The 15787-nt window shown below is 43.8% G+C and overlaps 1 protein-coding gene across 3 annotated transcripts; it reads right to left on the reverse strand.

Moving 5' to 3' along the window:
• Nucleotides 1-708: 708 nt before the first annotated feature.
• Nucleotides 709-14794, reverse strand: RIN1 (Ras and Rab interactor 1). Of its 3 annotated transcripts, none has more exons than XM_087881123.1 (7): nucleotides 14626-14794; nucleotides 11056-11133; nucleotides 8663-8888; nucleotides 7604-7718; nucleotides 6693-6765; nucleotides 4783-4874; nucleotides 709-3365 (listed from the first exon to the last, which is right to left on the reverse strand). In XM_087881123.1, exons 3-7 carry the CDS (start codon nucleotides 8840-8842, stop codon nucleotides 2932-2934), a joined length of 894 nt encoding a protein of 297 aa, XP_087737249.1. In that variant the 5' UTR covers nucleotides 8843-8888; nucleotides 11056-11133; nucleotides 14626-14794; the 3' UTR covers nucleotides 709-2931. The 3 variants fall into 3 exon arrangements, with proteins under 3 accessions (XP_087737249.1, XP_087737250.1, XP_087737248.1); XM_087881124.1 differs by having other exon boundaries at nucleotides 14638-14783; XM_087881122.1 differs by lacking the exons at nucleotides 11056-11133; nucleotides 14626-14794 and adding an exon at nucleotides 9489-10063.
• Nucleotides 14795-15787: the final 993 nt, after the last annotated feature.

Genomic DNA, 15787 nt, shown 5'->3' on the forward strand with positions numbered 1-15787 from the left:
GATGCTAAGGAGTTCTACTCCCCCCTCCCCACCTGAAAAGAAATCTGTTCCAAATGCAAAACTCAAGCAGAGGAGAGGAGTTTCAGTTTCAGTTTTACTTTCACAGCAGCAAGCAGGGGAGAAGATAGGGGAGGATTCCGTGGAGCAAGGCTGAGGGAGAGAAGGGGAGAGGATAGGGGAGGCTTCCGTGGGGCAAGGCTGAGGGAGAAAAGGGGGATAGGATAGGGGAGGCTTCCGTGAGGGAAGGCTGAGGGAGAGAAGGGGAGAGGATAGGGGAGGCTTCCGTGAGGGAAGGCTGAGGGAGAGAAGGGGAGAGGATAGGGGAGGCTTCCGTGGGGCAAGGCTGAGGGAGAGAAGGGGAGAGGATAGGGGAGGCTTCCGTGAGGGAAGGCTGAGGGAGAAAAGGGGGATAGGATAGGGGAGGCTTCCGTGAGGGAAGGCTGAGGGAGAGAAGGGGAGAGGATAGGGGAGGCTTCGGTGGGGCAAGGCTGAGGGAGAGAAGGGGAGAGGATAGGAGACATTTCTATCCTCTCCCCATTTCTGTGGGGCAAAGCTGAGGGAGAGAAGGGGAGAGGAGAGGCCAATCGTAACTACTCATTAACTTTCAAGCTGTAAGCGTCGATTTATCAAGCCCCATCACACAGTTTCGTAGCGGAGCACGGGTATCCAGCTAGCAATGAAATAAAATTCAAGATACAGAGACATGAATGTATTTAGTAATGATCTTTATTTGAAAAGTTTCAAAACGCCAGCTCTTCACAGAAGAGGCTGCACCCAAGATTTATAAAAAGTGACAAGAGGCCAAACAACACTAGTAAAACTGGAGTAGTAAAAGCGTCCAATCGCAGCGAAATATTTGACCTCTTCAAATATTGAGAGGTCAAACAGAAATATCAATATTTGTTTTTGTTTTTTTTAAAGTGGAGAAAGGAAAAATACACACACACACAAAAAAACACTACTGGTAACTAGATACTGCATCTTTAAATGTCCTTATTTGACCTAAGCTTGTATAAAAACCGTAAAATTATACTTCTTAAATCCCAACACGAACGAGCTGATATTGTTATAAACGAATTAAGAAAATGTTTTAAAATGGTCTTAGTTTTCCCTTCCGGAAAACTCAAAGCAGCATGTACGTTTCAAACTGACAGCCCTGCCAGGTAGGCCAGTTTCATATGGAAGGCTCCAGTTGTAGAACCTGCCCTGAGCAAGGGGTTGGACTAGATGCCCTCTAGGACTCCAACTTGGCGATTCTAGGATTTTCAATGTATAAATGGCTTTGATTCATTTAAAAAAATAATAATGTTGATAAATCACTTCGTATGCATCTTTCAGTGGTTCTGATTCATACACAGGTAGTCCTCAATTTAGGACCAACATTTCTGTTGCTAAGTGAGATGGTTGTTCAGTGAAATTTTACGACCTTTCCGGCCGCAGCTGTGAAGCGAATCCCTGCCGTCGTTAAATGAATAACAACAGTTGGGAAGTCAGTCTGGCTACCTCGTTGACTTGGCTTGTCAGGAGGTCACAAAAGGGGATCACGTGACTCTGAGACCGACATAAGTATGAGACAGTCGCCTCGACTCCAAATTTTGATCACGTTTTGACTGTGGTTGGGGATGCTGCAATGGTCGTAAGTGTGAAAAACGGCCCTATTTTCCTTTTTCCCCCCAGTGACTTTAGTGACTTTGAAAAGTCACTAAATGAAGTGTTGTAAGTCAAGGACTATTTGAAGTTTCTTTATTTTTTTCTCCGAAGTTTCTTCTCTGATGTCATCGCACAAGCTTTGCAACACATCAATTGTGCAATGCGAAACAATTTCCTTCAAATTGGCATCAAACTATCATTTGATTTGCTGGTTGAAACCCCTTGCCCTTTGTAGGTAAGTTCTCAATTTACGACCATTCGCTTAGGGGCAATGTGAAGTTACGACAGCCCTGTAAAAGGGGACGTACGGCTGGTCCTCGCACGTTCGACATCTCATTGCGTCCTTGTGGCCAGGCGATCCAAATCAAAAGGGACTTTACGACCGGTCCTCGCACTTACGACCAACATGGCATCATCCCTACGTTTTTGATGACGGTTGCAGCATCGTAGAGGGGGAGGGGGTTCGTGTCCATCGCCTTGGTGATTATCCCAGACAGTTTTCGGCAAGCGAAGTCCATAGGGAAAAGCCGGATTCGCTTAACGACTGCGCGACTTGCTTAACAACCGTGGCAAAAAAAAAAAAAGGTCACAAAATCGTGACTCGCTTAACAACCGCAATAGAACTTCCAGTCCAGATTGTGGTCATAAACTGAGGACTACAAGGGTTTCTGTCTTGGATACACAATTGTCCTCCCGTTTCTTAGGTCCCTGCAACCCAAAAAAGACTCTGGAAACAGGGGTGAGCTGCTGGGGGTCCGGACGGGTTCGGGAGAACCTCTAGCTAAGATTCTGTGCAGTTCGGAGAACCCCCAAATCCCACTCTTGGCTGGCCCCGCCCACCCCGTCACTCCCCTCCCAGGAGTCCCCATACAGCCCGTTTTGGATGCAGGTAAGTGCAGGACGCGCGCGGAGGCTCGGGGAGGGCGAAAAACGGGCCTACGGGAAGTTCGGGGCCTTCGGAGGGCCTCCGGAGCCTGGGGAGGCCGTTTTCGTCCTCCCGGAGGCTCGAGAAAAGCCTCCGGAGCCCGGGGAGGGCAAAAATGCCCCCCCCATCATGGTCACACCCACCCAGCAACTAGAAGAGAATCCTTTGCTAAAAATTTTGAAGCCCAACCCTGGCTGGAAATGTAATTCTGGATGGCGGGGCCGTTTCCTCCCCATCTTGAGCAATGGTGGGTGAGGGGGACTAAGGACAATGTTCCCCATCAGGCACCCCCACGCCCACCTGTTTTTCACCCATCGCTGGCCCAACGAAGCTGAAAGAGCAAATATTTCTGTGTTTTAGGAACCCTTCCTCCCGGTGGTGCAGTATTCTCCGTTGGAAAATTGGCTTTTCCCATCAGTGGCGGCGGGCTGGGGTGGGTGGGGAGGGGCCTGCTTTTCCTTCTTCTTCTTCTTCTGGTCAACAGGAATGGGGGGCGGTGGGGCAGCCGGCGGGGACAGAGGACTGGCAGCCTCGGTGGAAACTTGCACTTTGATGTTGCTTTTGAAATACTGGCGTCGGACGTTCCCGCCTTCAAGGGATGGGCCGCCGGGTGACGTGGGGGGAAGGCCAGGGGCTCGGGGGGGCTGTTCCCCACCCATCTGAGGCCCGTGCAGACCCTGGGGGTCGCTCAGGGGGAAGGATGGAGAGGCTGCGTCCGTGACGGAAGTACACCCCAAGGATGCCAGTCGGGCGGATGATCCCTTGGCATTGAGAGAGGAATTCCAGAATTCTGCAGGAGAAAGAGAAAAAAGAAAAAAAAAAAAAAACAGAACATAGAACGATAGATATGGGAGGGACCTCGGAGGTCTTCTAGTCCAACCCAAGGTAGAAGACCGTAGTCTCGTCTTGAAAACCTCCAGCGATGGAGCCACCCACAATTTCTGGTGGCAAGCAGTTCCACTGGTTAATTGTCCTCACGGTTAAGAAGAGATTGGACAGCCATATGCCTCGAATGGTATAGGGCAGGGATGACTAACCTTTTTGCCATCGCGTGCCAAAAGCGGGGGGGTGGGGGAGTGCGGGGAGGGGTCACGCACGTGTGTGCCCACACCCATAATTCTATGCCCCCCGCCCCCCGTACATGCACGTGCGACACCCTCCAGCGCGACCCCCGCTTTTGGCACGTGATGGTATGCTGGGCCCAATAGACCTGTTTTTTGCTCTCCCCAGGCTCCAGAGCCTTTCTAAGAGCCTGGGGAGGGCAAAAACAGCCTTCCCCACCTCCCACAGGCCCTCCGGAGGCAGGAAACAGCCTGTTTCCCTATTTTACCCAGTTTCCTTACCCGCTCTTCGTAGAGTTTATCTTTCAGTCCTTTGAGAATAGAATAGAATAGAATAGAATAGAATAGAATAGAATAGAATAGAATAGAATAGAATGGAATGGAATGGAATGGAATGGAATGGAATGGAATGGAATGTGGAACAGAACGGAACAGAACAGAACAGAACAGAACAGGACAGGACAGAACAGAATAAAGAAGGAATAGAATGGAATGGAATGGAATGGAATGCAATGCAATGGAATGGAATGGAATGGAATGGAATAGAATAGAATGGAATGGAATGGAATGTGGAACAGAACGGAACAGGACAGGACAGGACAGGACAGAACAGAATAAAGAAGGAATAGAATGGAATGGAATGGAATGGAATGGAATGGAATAGAATGGAATAGAATAGAATAGAATAGAATAGAATAGAATAGAATAGAATAGAATAGAATAGAATAGAATAGAATAGAATAGAACAGAACAGAACAGAACAGAACAGAACAGAATTTCTCTCTTTGAAGCGGTCTTCACCGCTTCACCGAAGGCCAATAGGGTGGGGATGGTCCGGACCCTCAGGAGGTAACTCGCTCAAATGCCTTTTTCCTTCTGGGGATTCAGGGCTGAAAATGCCTCAGTTTCCCTCTTTCACTTCGCTTTTCTTCCCCTTCCTCTTTCCGACCCAGGCACTTGAAGGGGCCGAGAGAGGGGCCCAGCTGCAACCCCCCCACCCCCACCGCGGTTACAATCGGGGAATCTGAGCCCAGAGCCTCAAAAGATCCAGAGGTCAAACAGATGGAGGTGTGTGGATTGAGGAAGCATCGAAGGTGAGATGAGGTGGGATGACCTCCCTCCCCCCACCCTCCCGGAGCGACTCACCTAGCCCCAGGTGAGCAATGGCTTCCAGCTCCTGGCAGGTGGAAGCCTCCCAGATCGGCTGCGGGAGACGTAACTCAAGAGGCAGGACGTCCCTGAAGAGGGGAGAGAAAAAGAGAATCTCATCCAGAGTTACCAAACCCATAAGGCTGCTCTCGAAAGTCAGAAACCTGTACAGGAGGTGGTCCTCGACTTCACGACCACAATTGGAACCTGAATTTTCCGTCACTAAGCAAGGCGGTTGTTCGATGAGTTAGGCCCGATTTTTTAAGCAAACTACTGCAGTTGTTAAGGGAATCTAATGAATCGCAATAGAGTCGGAAGGGACCTTGGAGGTCTTCTAGTCCAACCTCCCTTCCTCAAGCAGGAGACCCTTCTCTCCTTCTCCATTCTCCTTCTCCTCCTCAGAATAATAGAGTTGGAAGGGACATTGGAGGCCTTCCCCTTCCCTTCCCTTCTTCCTTCCTTCCTTCAACTCATATCTATCTATCTATCTATCTATCTACCTATCTATCTATCTATCTATCTATCTATCTCTATCTATCATCTATCTATTATCTATTATCTATTATCTATTATCTATTATCTATTATTTATTATCTATCTATATCTATTTATCTATTTATCACCTAACTATCTATTTATCTATTCTATATCTATATCTATCTGTCATCTATTATCTATCTACTGTATATCTATCTTAGATATATCTATCTCTTTATCTATCATTTATTATCTATTTATATCTATTATCTATCTCTATCTATCATCTATCTATTATCTATCATCTGTCTATCTTTCTCTATCTATCTATCTATCTATCTATCTATCTATCTATCTATCTATCATCTATCTATTATCTATTATCTATTATCTATCTATATCTATCTATTTATCACCTAACTATCTATTTATCTATTCTATATCTATATCTATCTATCATCTATCTATTATCTATCTACTGTATATCTATCTATCTTAGATATATCTCTATCCCTATCTATCTATCTATCTATCTATCTATCTATCTATCTATCTATCGTCTATCTATTATCTATCTATATCTATCTATCTATCTTAGATATATCTATATCTATCTATCTATCTATCTATCTATCTATCTATCTATCTATCTATCTATATCTATCTATTAGTTATCTATATCTATCTATCATCTATCTATCTATCCAATCTATCTATCTATCTATCTATCTATCTATCTATCTATCTATCTATCTATCTATCTATCTATCTATTAGTTATCTATATCTCTTTCTATCTATTATCTATCTATCTATATCTATCTATCTATCTATCTATCTCTCTATTATCTATCATCTGTATTATCTATATCTATCTATCATCTATCTATCTATCTATCTATCTATCTATCTATCTATCTATCTATCATCTATCTATCTATCTATCTATCTATCTATCTATCTATCTATCTATCTATCTATCTATCTATCATCCATCTATATCTATCAAGCCAAAATTACAAAATGGAAACAATTAAAATGCGACAGAGGCGATAAACAGCTTGGGTTGAGGTCTACAGAAATGAAGTTGGAATTTTAAAACTGTGGAAGTTATATCAGCTGAGACCACTCGAATAAGATATTCCAGACTTGGACAAACATCAAACTTTTGACACTCAAGTTTAAAGCGGTTTAGAATGAGGTTTAAAGCAGTTGTTCGCAGGTGTGACATGAACGATCAAAACTTTAATGAATCATTTACGCGAAGAGGTAACTATGTACAATTTTGTATGCTTTCACATAAGGCTCTTAACTTGGTTAGTGAACTGACTCACTTTCTGGGCGTGTTTGATACCACCTTGAACCACAGGCCACCCCCTCCCACGTTTTAAAGTTTAAAAATCCCAAAAGATTTTGCTAAAAATCACTTACGGAACTGAGCAGTAAAAAGCAATGAGATGAAGAAGCGTAGGAAAACTCCGATCGGATCCTTCCAGCGTAATAGCTAGGAAGAAAGTTTTTAAAATATTAAGAGGATATTAAAATATTAAGGGGATATTAAAATATTAAGAGGATATTAAAATATTAAGAGGGGAAAAAGGCCCTTTCACCTTCTCTAAAGAGTTGCATTTATTTTCCATCTGCAAATCTGTTGCCCAAAACAAAATGCAGAATACAGGTAGCTCTCGACTTACAACAGTTTGTTTAGTGACCATTTAGTGAAGATACAACGGCAATGAAATAAGTGACTTACGACCTGTTTTTCATGCTTACAAGACTGTTGCAGCAGCCCCGGTGATCACGAGATCAAAATTCAGATGCTTAATCTCATATTTATGACGGTCGCAGTTTCCCGAGGTCATGCGATCACAGACAGACCTTTCTACTTAACAACTGCGCTACTAACTTCACAACTGCAGGGATTCACTTAACACGTGTGGCCAGAAAGGTTGTAAAATGGGGCAAAATTCACTTAACAACCGTGTCGCTTAGCGACAGAAATTTTGGGCTCCATTCCGGTTGTAAATCAAGGATTACCTGTGAAATTGAATTTAAATATGAGTCAGTTGGCAAGTGTCCGAATTTGGATCACATGACTATTGAGGATGCCGCAAAAGGTCGTAACTGTGTGAAAAACGGTCACAAGTTCACTTTTTTCAGCGTCGTCGTAACTTCAAATGGTTGCTAAACGAATGGTTGTAAGTCCAGGACTATTCGTATCAATGTCCAGCGCAGAAAAACCATACAGAGAATCGACTTTTCTGTTTAAATCATTGTGAGTTTTGCAACCTGACTTTATGAGTGTTTCCTACTTTTTAAAAAAATGCCAGCCTTTTCTTTACCTGCCCTTTCTTGGTGTAAACGGTAAGTTGTCACAAAAGCCGGCGATGAATCGTTCAAAAGACGGAGACAGAGAACCTGGCACTGGCGTGTGTTGGATCGTCGAACCAGAAATGTCTGCGGGAAGCGAGAAAGTGGGTTGTGTTAGAGGCAAAGCGAGAGAAAGGGAATTCTGGGAAATGGAGGCCGGACATTTAAAAGGTGACTTTCATCTCCCAGAATTCTCAGCAAAGGGCTATGCTGGCTGGGGAATTCTGGGAGTTGAAGGCCACACAGCTAGAGAAGTTGTACTGTGCAGGTAGACCTCGACTTACCCAATGAGGAAGCCAGATTCATTTAACAACCGTCTCACAAACTTAACAACTGCAGTGACTCACTTAACAATTCTGGCAAGAAAAGTCGTAAAATGGGGCAAAACTCACTTTTAACCTTGCTTAGTAACAAACATTTGGGGCTGTCAGGGTTCTGACAGATGCCCTAATCAAATCATGAGCCTCGGAGCCAAGCTTCAAAAGAAATCCAGTTATTTATTAGGAGCTTCATGTCCGCAGGTTCCAAATCAAGCCAACTCTGACCCTACATAATTTACGGCCCAGGCTTGACCCTGTTTCCCCCCTCCCCTTCAGGGTGTGTCATCAGTCACATTTGCCAACGGAGCAATTTCCCGGGTTGTAGAGATCACTCCCCTCCGGATGCTGTGGGTAACCCTGGGAGACAGCCTTGAGAGAGATATGTCTGGAATGCGCTTTTGTTTTTGGCTGCCGTGCTGCTTCGCCGTTTTCCCATCCCCCTTGCCTATGGCAACTCGAGAGCAGGCCAGGGATGCTTTGCGAGCTGACAGGGCCTCAACTGTGTGGTCGTACGTCGAGGACTACCTGTATGACAGTTAAAATCTGAGACACATTGTACAACAGTAAAATCATTTTAAAAACCAGATACAGAACGTCAGATGGTAGATCTCTGAAGTTGCAGAGGCCTCCTTAAAAAAAGGCACTCTGCTTAGGCTCAGAGGCCCTCTTGCTGGCCACTCATTCCTCCCAGGTCCGAAGCCCGGTCCTTACCCCGGCTGGTTCCCGTTGCAAAATGTGGAGGGCCGTGGCCGAATTGATGCCCAACTGAAGCCAAACGGGTTGGGTGAGCCTCAGTCGTCCCACGAGGCTGATGTTTTGGGCCAGGGACACAGCCCCTTGCCGGGGATTGGCATAGGGCTCAGGATAATCATAGGCCGGGTTGGAGGCCATCCCGGTCAGTAGATGATGGACGGGCCTCTCTAAGTCCTTGGGAGAGCTGGAAAAGATTAAAAGAGTCTTAAACTTAGGCAAGAAAAACCAAAAGTACACGTACAGCAGTGGCCAAAATTGTGGAAACCTTTTGGGAAAAGTGTATTTTCTAAAACTAGCTAATAACACCGCTTTTTTGGGGGGGAATAGTACCATAAATTTATATATCAACGGAAAGATAATTTAATCAAGAATGTAATGTAATGCAATAACTTTTATGAAGGATTTGCTATGAGAATAGTAGTTATAAAGAAGAAAAGTAAAACACGTAGAAAAAAAAACGAGATATACAAAAATGATCACCGTAGGAAAAAAAAGAGATATACAAAAATGATCCCCATGTCAGTTAATACTTAGTTGGGTAACCTTTATTTTATTTATTTATTTATTTATTTATTTATTTATTTATTCATTCATTCATTCATTCATTCATTCATTCATTCATTCATTTATTTATTTATTTATTTATTTATTTATTTTTATATGCCGCCCTTCTCCGGAGACTCAGGGCGGCTTACAATGCGTTAAGCAATAGCCTTCATACTTTTGTATATTTTGTACAAAGTCAGCTTATTGCCCCCACAAACCGGGTCCTCATTTTACCCACCTTAGAAAGGATGGAAGGCTGAGTCGACCTTGAGCCTTGGTGAGAATTGAACTCGCAGTAATTGCAGGCAGCTGGATGTTAAATGCTGCCTTAGTAGGAGGCATTAGCCTCCTACGCCACTCAGGCTCCTTTAGCCTGGATGACGGCCTTACGGCGTCTTCCCATGGAGGGAACCAAGTCTTTGAGTTCTGCAGCTGTTCTAATGTGAAACCAAGATGGAATGATGGCTTCTATTAATTGGGTTTTATTGCTGGGTCGCTTCTGACTAACCAGTTTCTTTGGTCGGCTCCATAGATTTTCAATTGGGTGAAGGTCTGGGCTATTCCCAGGCCATTCCAGGAGTGGAATAGGATTCTCTTGAAACACACACACACACACACACACAAAAATGTGGTGTTATTAGCCATCAGACCTCAAAAATACACTTTTCCCAAAAGGTTTCCACAATTTTTGGCCACTACTGTATAGACTGGGTGGGAGCTTCATCACTGGAAGCTTTCAAGAAGAGACTGGACTGCCATCTGTCAGAAATGGTGTAGGGTCTCCTGCTTCGGCAGGGGGTTGGACTAGATGACCTATCAGATCCCTTCCAACTCTTTTAATCTGTATCCGTATCTGTAAACCAGGCAGCAACTGTGAGAGGGATCTTGGAGTCTTAGTGGACAACCAATTAAATATGAGTGAGTGGCGGCAGCCAAAAAAAGCCAACACAATCCTAAATTGCATTAACAGAGGGATGCAATAAAGATCAAGGAGGTACTAACACCACTCTATAAAGCCTTAGTAAGGCCACACCTAGAGTCCTGCATCCAGTTTTGGTCACCACACTATAAAAAAAGATTTGGAGACTCTAGAAAGAGTGCAGAGAAGAGCAACCAGGATGATGAGGGGACTGGAGGCTAAAACATACGATGAACGGTTGCAGGAACTGGGCATGGCTGGTCTAGTGAAGAGAAGGACCAGGGGAGACAGGAGAGCATCTTCCAATATTTGAGGGGCTGCCACAGAGAGGAGGAAGGGGGTCAAGCTATTCTCCAAGGTACCTGAAGGCCACACAAGGAAGAATGGATGGAAACTGACCAAGGAGAGATTCAACCTGGAAATAAGGAGGAACTTTCTGACAGTGAGAACAATCAACCCATGGAAGAGAAGTTTTCTTCAGAAGTTGTGGGAGCTTCATCCCTGGAAGCTTTCAAGAAGAGACTGGACTGCCATCTGTCAGAAATCATGTAGTATCTCCTGCTTCGGCGCGGGGTTGGACTAGATGACCTCCAAGGTCCCTTCCCACTCTTCTGTATTCTATCTTCCTATTCAACGGTTAGGATAAGCCAGCATTTGGCTAACAAGAGCAAAAAAAAATAGCTTAATTTTTTTTTCCCCCCAATCTTCAGGCTTTTTCCCCCCACTCAGGAAAACCACACCGAAAGGGGAACGAGCGTTAAGTCCTTTCCCTAAAATCAGAGCCAAAAGCTTGCTTGCTATCTTTGGTGGAGAGTCACAACCAGTGTGTGTACTTGTGTGTTTGTGTGAGGAGGGGGAAGTTAAGCATCGGCTGAGCGGCACAAACCTTGAGCTGTTGCAAAACACAGCGGGGGCGAGAGGCTGTGAGTCAGCGCCATGGCAGGGGTCCACGTGGAAGCGCAATCTGGAAAAGAAAAAAGAAAAAAAGAAAGAGTGTGAGGGAAAAAAAGAGAAAGAAAATATTTTAAAAAAAAGAATTGCCCAATTTTTTTGGGGGGGGTCCCTCCCTCCCGTCTGGGGGAAAATCTGTTTAGGGAATTTGGGGGTGGGGTGGGGTCTTCATGCCTCTCCCTCCAGAGCATCAAATATGATCGGGAAAAAATGAACGACTGGATCTGGTGGATTTTTTGTTTTTTTTTTTCTTCTTTCCGCCTCTCGCTCCAAAAAAAATAAAAAATAAAATAAAATAAATTCATTTTAGATTGGAGGCTCTTCGGCACAGAGGCTTGCCCACGCTTTGCTGGGCATCTTCGCCGAAGACAGAACTGTTTTGTGTACGGAAACTTCTCTTCCCTCCCCCAGTGAACAGGAGATTATTTATTTATTTATATTTATTTATTTGGAACCTGCCTTTATTATTTTTAAACGTAATAACTCAAGGTGGCGAACGCGCATCCAACGCGCCTTTCTCCTCTTATTTTCCACACGACAACCACCTTGTGAGGTAGACATGCCTGAGGTGAGACTAGAACTCACTCTCACCTAGTGATTGGCCCAAAGTCACCCAGCCAGGTTTCATGCCTGAGGCGAGACTAGAACTCACTGTCACCTAGTGATTGGCCCAAAGTCACCCAGCCAGGTTTCATGCCTGAGGTGAGACTAGAACTCACCGTCTCCTGGTGATTGGCCCAAAGTCACCTAGTTGGCTTTCGTGGCTAAGGTGAGACTAGAACTCACTGTCACCTAGTGATTGGCCCAAAGTCACCCAGCCGGCTTTCATGCCTGAGGCGGGACTAGAACTCACCGTCTCCTGGTGATTGGTCCAAAGTCACCCAGTTGGCTTTCATGGCTAAGACGAGACTAGAATTCACTGTCGCCTGGTAATTGGCCAAAGACACCCAACCAGCTTTCATGCCTAAGGCAGGACTAGAACTCACAGTCTCCCAGTTTCTAGCCTGATATTTCAACCACTAGACCCAACTGGCTCTCCATATGAAATACAGGTAGTCCTCGACTTACGACCATGTTTAAGTCCAAAACTTCTCTTGCTAAGCAAGACAGTTGTTAAGTGAGTTTTGCCATTGTTTTAAGTTAGGAACACGGTTGTTAAGTGAATCTGGCTTCCCCTTAACTTTACTTGTCATAAGGTCGCAAAAGGGGATCCTGTGATCCCCGCAACCGTCATAAATATGAGCCAATTGCCGAGCATCCAGGATTTTGATCTCCTGACCATGGGGCTGCTACGACGGTCGTAAGTATGAAAAAAAACGGTCGTAAATCCCTTTTTGTCAATCCTGTTGTAACTTCGAACCGTCACTAAACGAACGGTCGTAAGTGGAAGGCTACCTATATTTCTCTTTTCTCATGAACAGTTCCAGGCTGGGCCCAGGTTGGAGATTTTACCTCCAACTTGGGTTGAAATGAGTTGTGCGCGCTAGGACCGAACTAAACCTGGCAGAACCGGGTTCAAATCCCGCCCAACGTTCCCGTCGGAGTCGGCCCTCCTGGCCTGGCCTACCTTGCAGGGTTGCAGGGAGGACCAAAAGCCGGGCGGTTCAAGGAAAACCTGGGACCGGAACCTAATCCGATCTGCCCATTCCCCCTTCCCCCTCCCCCTCACATTCCTAATCCCAGCCAGGTGTGCCCAGGTGAGGGTGTGGATGCTGGAAAGAATTTTTAGGGAGGGGAATGCATCCGTTTCTTCCCTTGAGTGGATTATTTTAGCTTGGTTCTCTGGGGCTGGCAAGGATATCGCACAACCCCTAAGTGTGGGGAGGGGGGGAAATGCCCTGCTGTGCCCGATGGGGAGGTGTAGTCCTCAAGGGTCGCAAGGAAAGGGGATGATGGACTGAGGATCCGACCTTGGGAGCCACAAGCGGGATTCGAGAGAGACCCCTGCCCTAATCTGCTCAGTTGCAAATCCCCCTCTTGACGTGGGTAGGGTGGAGTGCGGTGAGAACGATGGCACCGGATAACAACAAATAACAGAGTTGGAAGGGACCTTGGAGGTCATCTAGTCCAACCCCCTGCTCACGCAGGAGACTTTATACTAGGGATTCGAACCCGCCAAGCTGCCGATTTTTTTGATCGACAAGCTCGGCGTCTTAGCCGCTGAGCCACCCTAGCCAGACGCCACAACAACACCCATCGCTCCCAGCCTTGCAAGACCCTTCCCAACGCCCCTTCCCCCCCCCTCAATTGTGAAACCTCCCGTTTGAAATCTGTCCCCTAAATCTTAAGCAAACGTCAGGAAAGTCAGGAATAACTCCCAGCTTCTCTCTTCCCGTTTCCCCCCCCTCCCGTTTTTTTCAAAAGCCCCCCTCCCCAAGTTAAAAAATGCCCCCCCACCCTGCCACTCCTATTACCCCAAAAATAACTCTTTGCACAGCTCCCTTTTCTAAAGTCAAAACTGAAGCCAACTGGATTCAGAAAGCTGATTTCTTCCTAATAATAATAATAATAATAATAATAATAATAATAATAATAATAATAATTGGCAGCATCCCGTATCAACCATTAGCACCAGTCAATGGTATTTGTGATGCATTTTTGAATGTTCAGTTGACCAAGTTTCATGTTTAATGAATCAAGTAAATAATAATAATAATAATACTATATAATAATAATAATAATAATAATAATAATAATAATAATAATAAATGGTATTTATGATACATTTTTAAATGATCAGTTGACTGAGTTTTGTGTTTAATGAATAAAGGAGATAATCATAATAATAATACTATATAATAATAATATTCAATGGTATTTATGATACATTTTTAAATGATCAGTTGACTGAGTTTCGTGTTTAATGAATAAAGGAGATAATCATAATAATAATACTATATAATAATAATATTCAATGGTATTTATGATACATTTTTAAATGATCAGTTGACTGAGTTTCGTGTTTAATGAATAAAAGAGATAGTCATAATAATAATAATAATACTATAATATAATAATAATAATAGTCAATGGCATTTATGATACATTTTTAAATGATCAGTTGACTGAGTTTCGTGTTTGATGAATAAGAGATAATCAATAATAATACTATACTATAATAATAATAATATTATAATACTGAGTTTTATGTTTAACGAATCAAGTATTAATAATAATATGGGCTGCTGGCAGCAACCCATATCAGCCATTAGCACCAATGGTATTTCCGATACATTTTTAAATGATCAGTTGACTTGAGTTTCATGTTTAACGAATAAAAGAGATCATAAAAGAGATCCTCATATCTCAGGACCCCCCCCCCAAAAAAAAACTCCCTCGCTTGTGGCTCTAACCTTTGAGCCATCCTGCCCCCCCTTCTCCCCCTACCCGGCAGTTCCCAGCAAGGCTGCATCAGACCTTCCCAGCTGGGGAAAGTGGCACCCAAACAGAAAAGAAAGAGAGATTTACGAAAGAGAAAAGGGGAAGAGTTGCAAAATTTGCCCACCAAATCCCGAACCTCCTTAAGGGCTTCTCCTTCACCAGAGTCCCCTCCGTGCGCCTTCATTCCTCTGTTCCACGTGATTTCCCCCCACTTCTGCTTTCGCACAGCCAGGGAAGTGAGGCTGTCAGCACACATCCACACATCTAGGGAGGGCGAGGCCTGGGCAGGCAAGTTGGCAGGCAGCCGGGAGAGGAGAAGGAGGTGGGTGGCACCCTGTGGCCTGCCCGCCCCATTTTTTTTTGTTTAAAAAAAATAAAAATTAAAATTAATGTTTTTATTCCAATAAAGCAAGTTTGGAAAAGTGGAGCAGCCTCACCTGATGCCACCACCGATGGGGGGCTTTGAAAAGTGCCAGGTAGCAGGGATTTTTGGGGACGGAGGGGAAGGGGAGGGGGGGGAAGAAACGGCTGCAAAGGAAAATTTTCCAGGAAAGGCTTTGGAGCTCTGAGGAATTGAATTAGAATTAGAATTAGAATAAGGAGTAGGAGTAGGAGTAGGAGTAGGAGTAGGAGTAGGAGTAGGAGTAGGAGTAGGAATAGAATAGAATAGAATAGAATAGAAAGTGTAATGGAATGGAATGGAATGGAATGGAATGGAATGGAATAGAATAGAATAGAATAGAATAGAATAGAATAGAATAGAATAGAATAGAATAGAATAGAATAGAATAGAATAGAATAGAATGGAATGGAATAGAATAGAATAGAAAGTGGAATGGAATAGAATAGAATAGAATAGAATTGAATTGAATTGAATAGAATAGAAAGTGGAATGGAATGGAATGGAATAGAATAGAATAGAATAGAATAGAAAGTGGAATAGAATAGAATAGAATGGAATGGAATAGAATAGAATAGAAAGTGGAATGGAATAGAATAGAATAGAATAGAATAGAATTGAATAGAATAGAAAGTGGAATGGAATAGAATAGAATGGAATGGAATGGAATAGAATAGAATAGAATAGAATAGAATAGAATAGAATAGAATTGAATTGAATAGAATAGAAAGTGGAATGGAATAGAATAGAATAGAATAGAATAGAATAGAATTGAATAGAATAGAAAGTGGAATGGAATGGAATGGAATAGAATAGAATAGAATAGAATAGAATAGAAAGTGGAATGAATAGAATAGAATGGAATGGAATGGAATAGAATAGAAAG

Source organism: Pantherophis guttatus, chromosome 18 (genome assembly GCF_059756535.1).
Source record: "Pantherophis guttatus breed Tessera chromosome 18, ASM5975653v1, whole genome shotgun sequence".
Taxonomy (NCBI): domain Eukaryota; kingdom Metazoa; phylum Chordata; class Lepidosauria; order Squamata; family Colubridae; genus Pantherophis; species Pantherophis guttatus.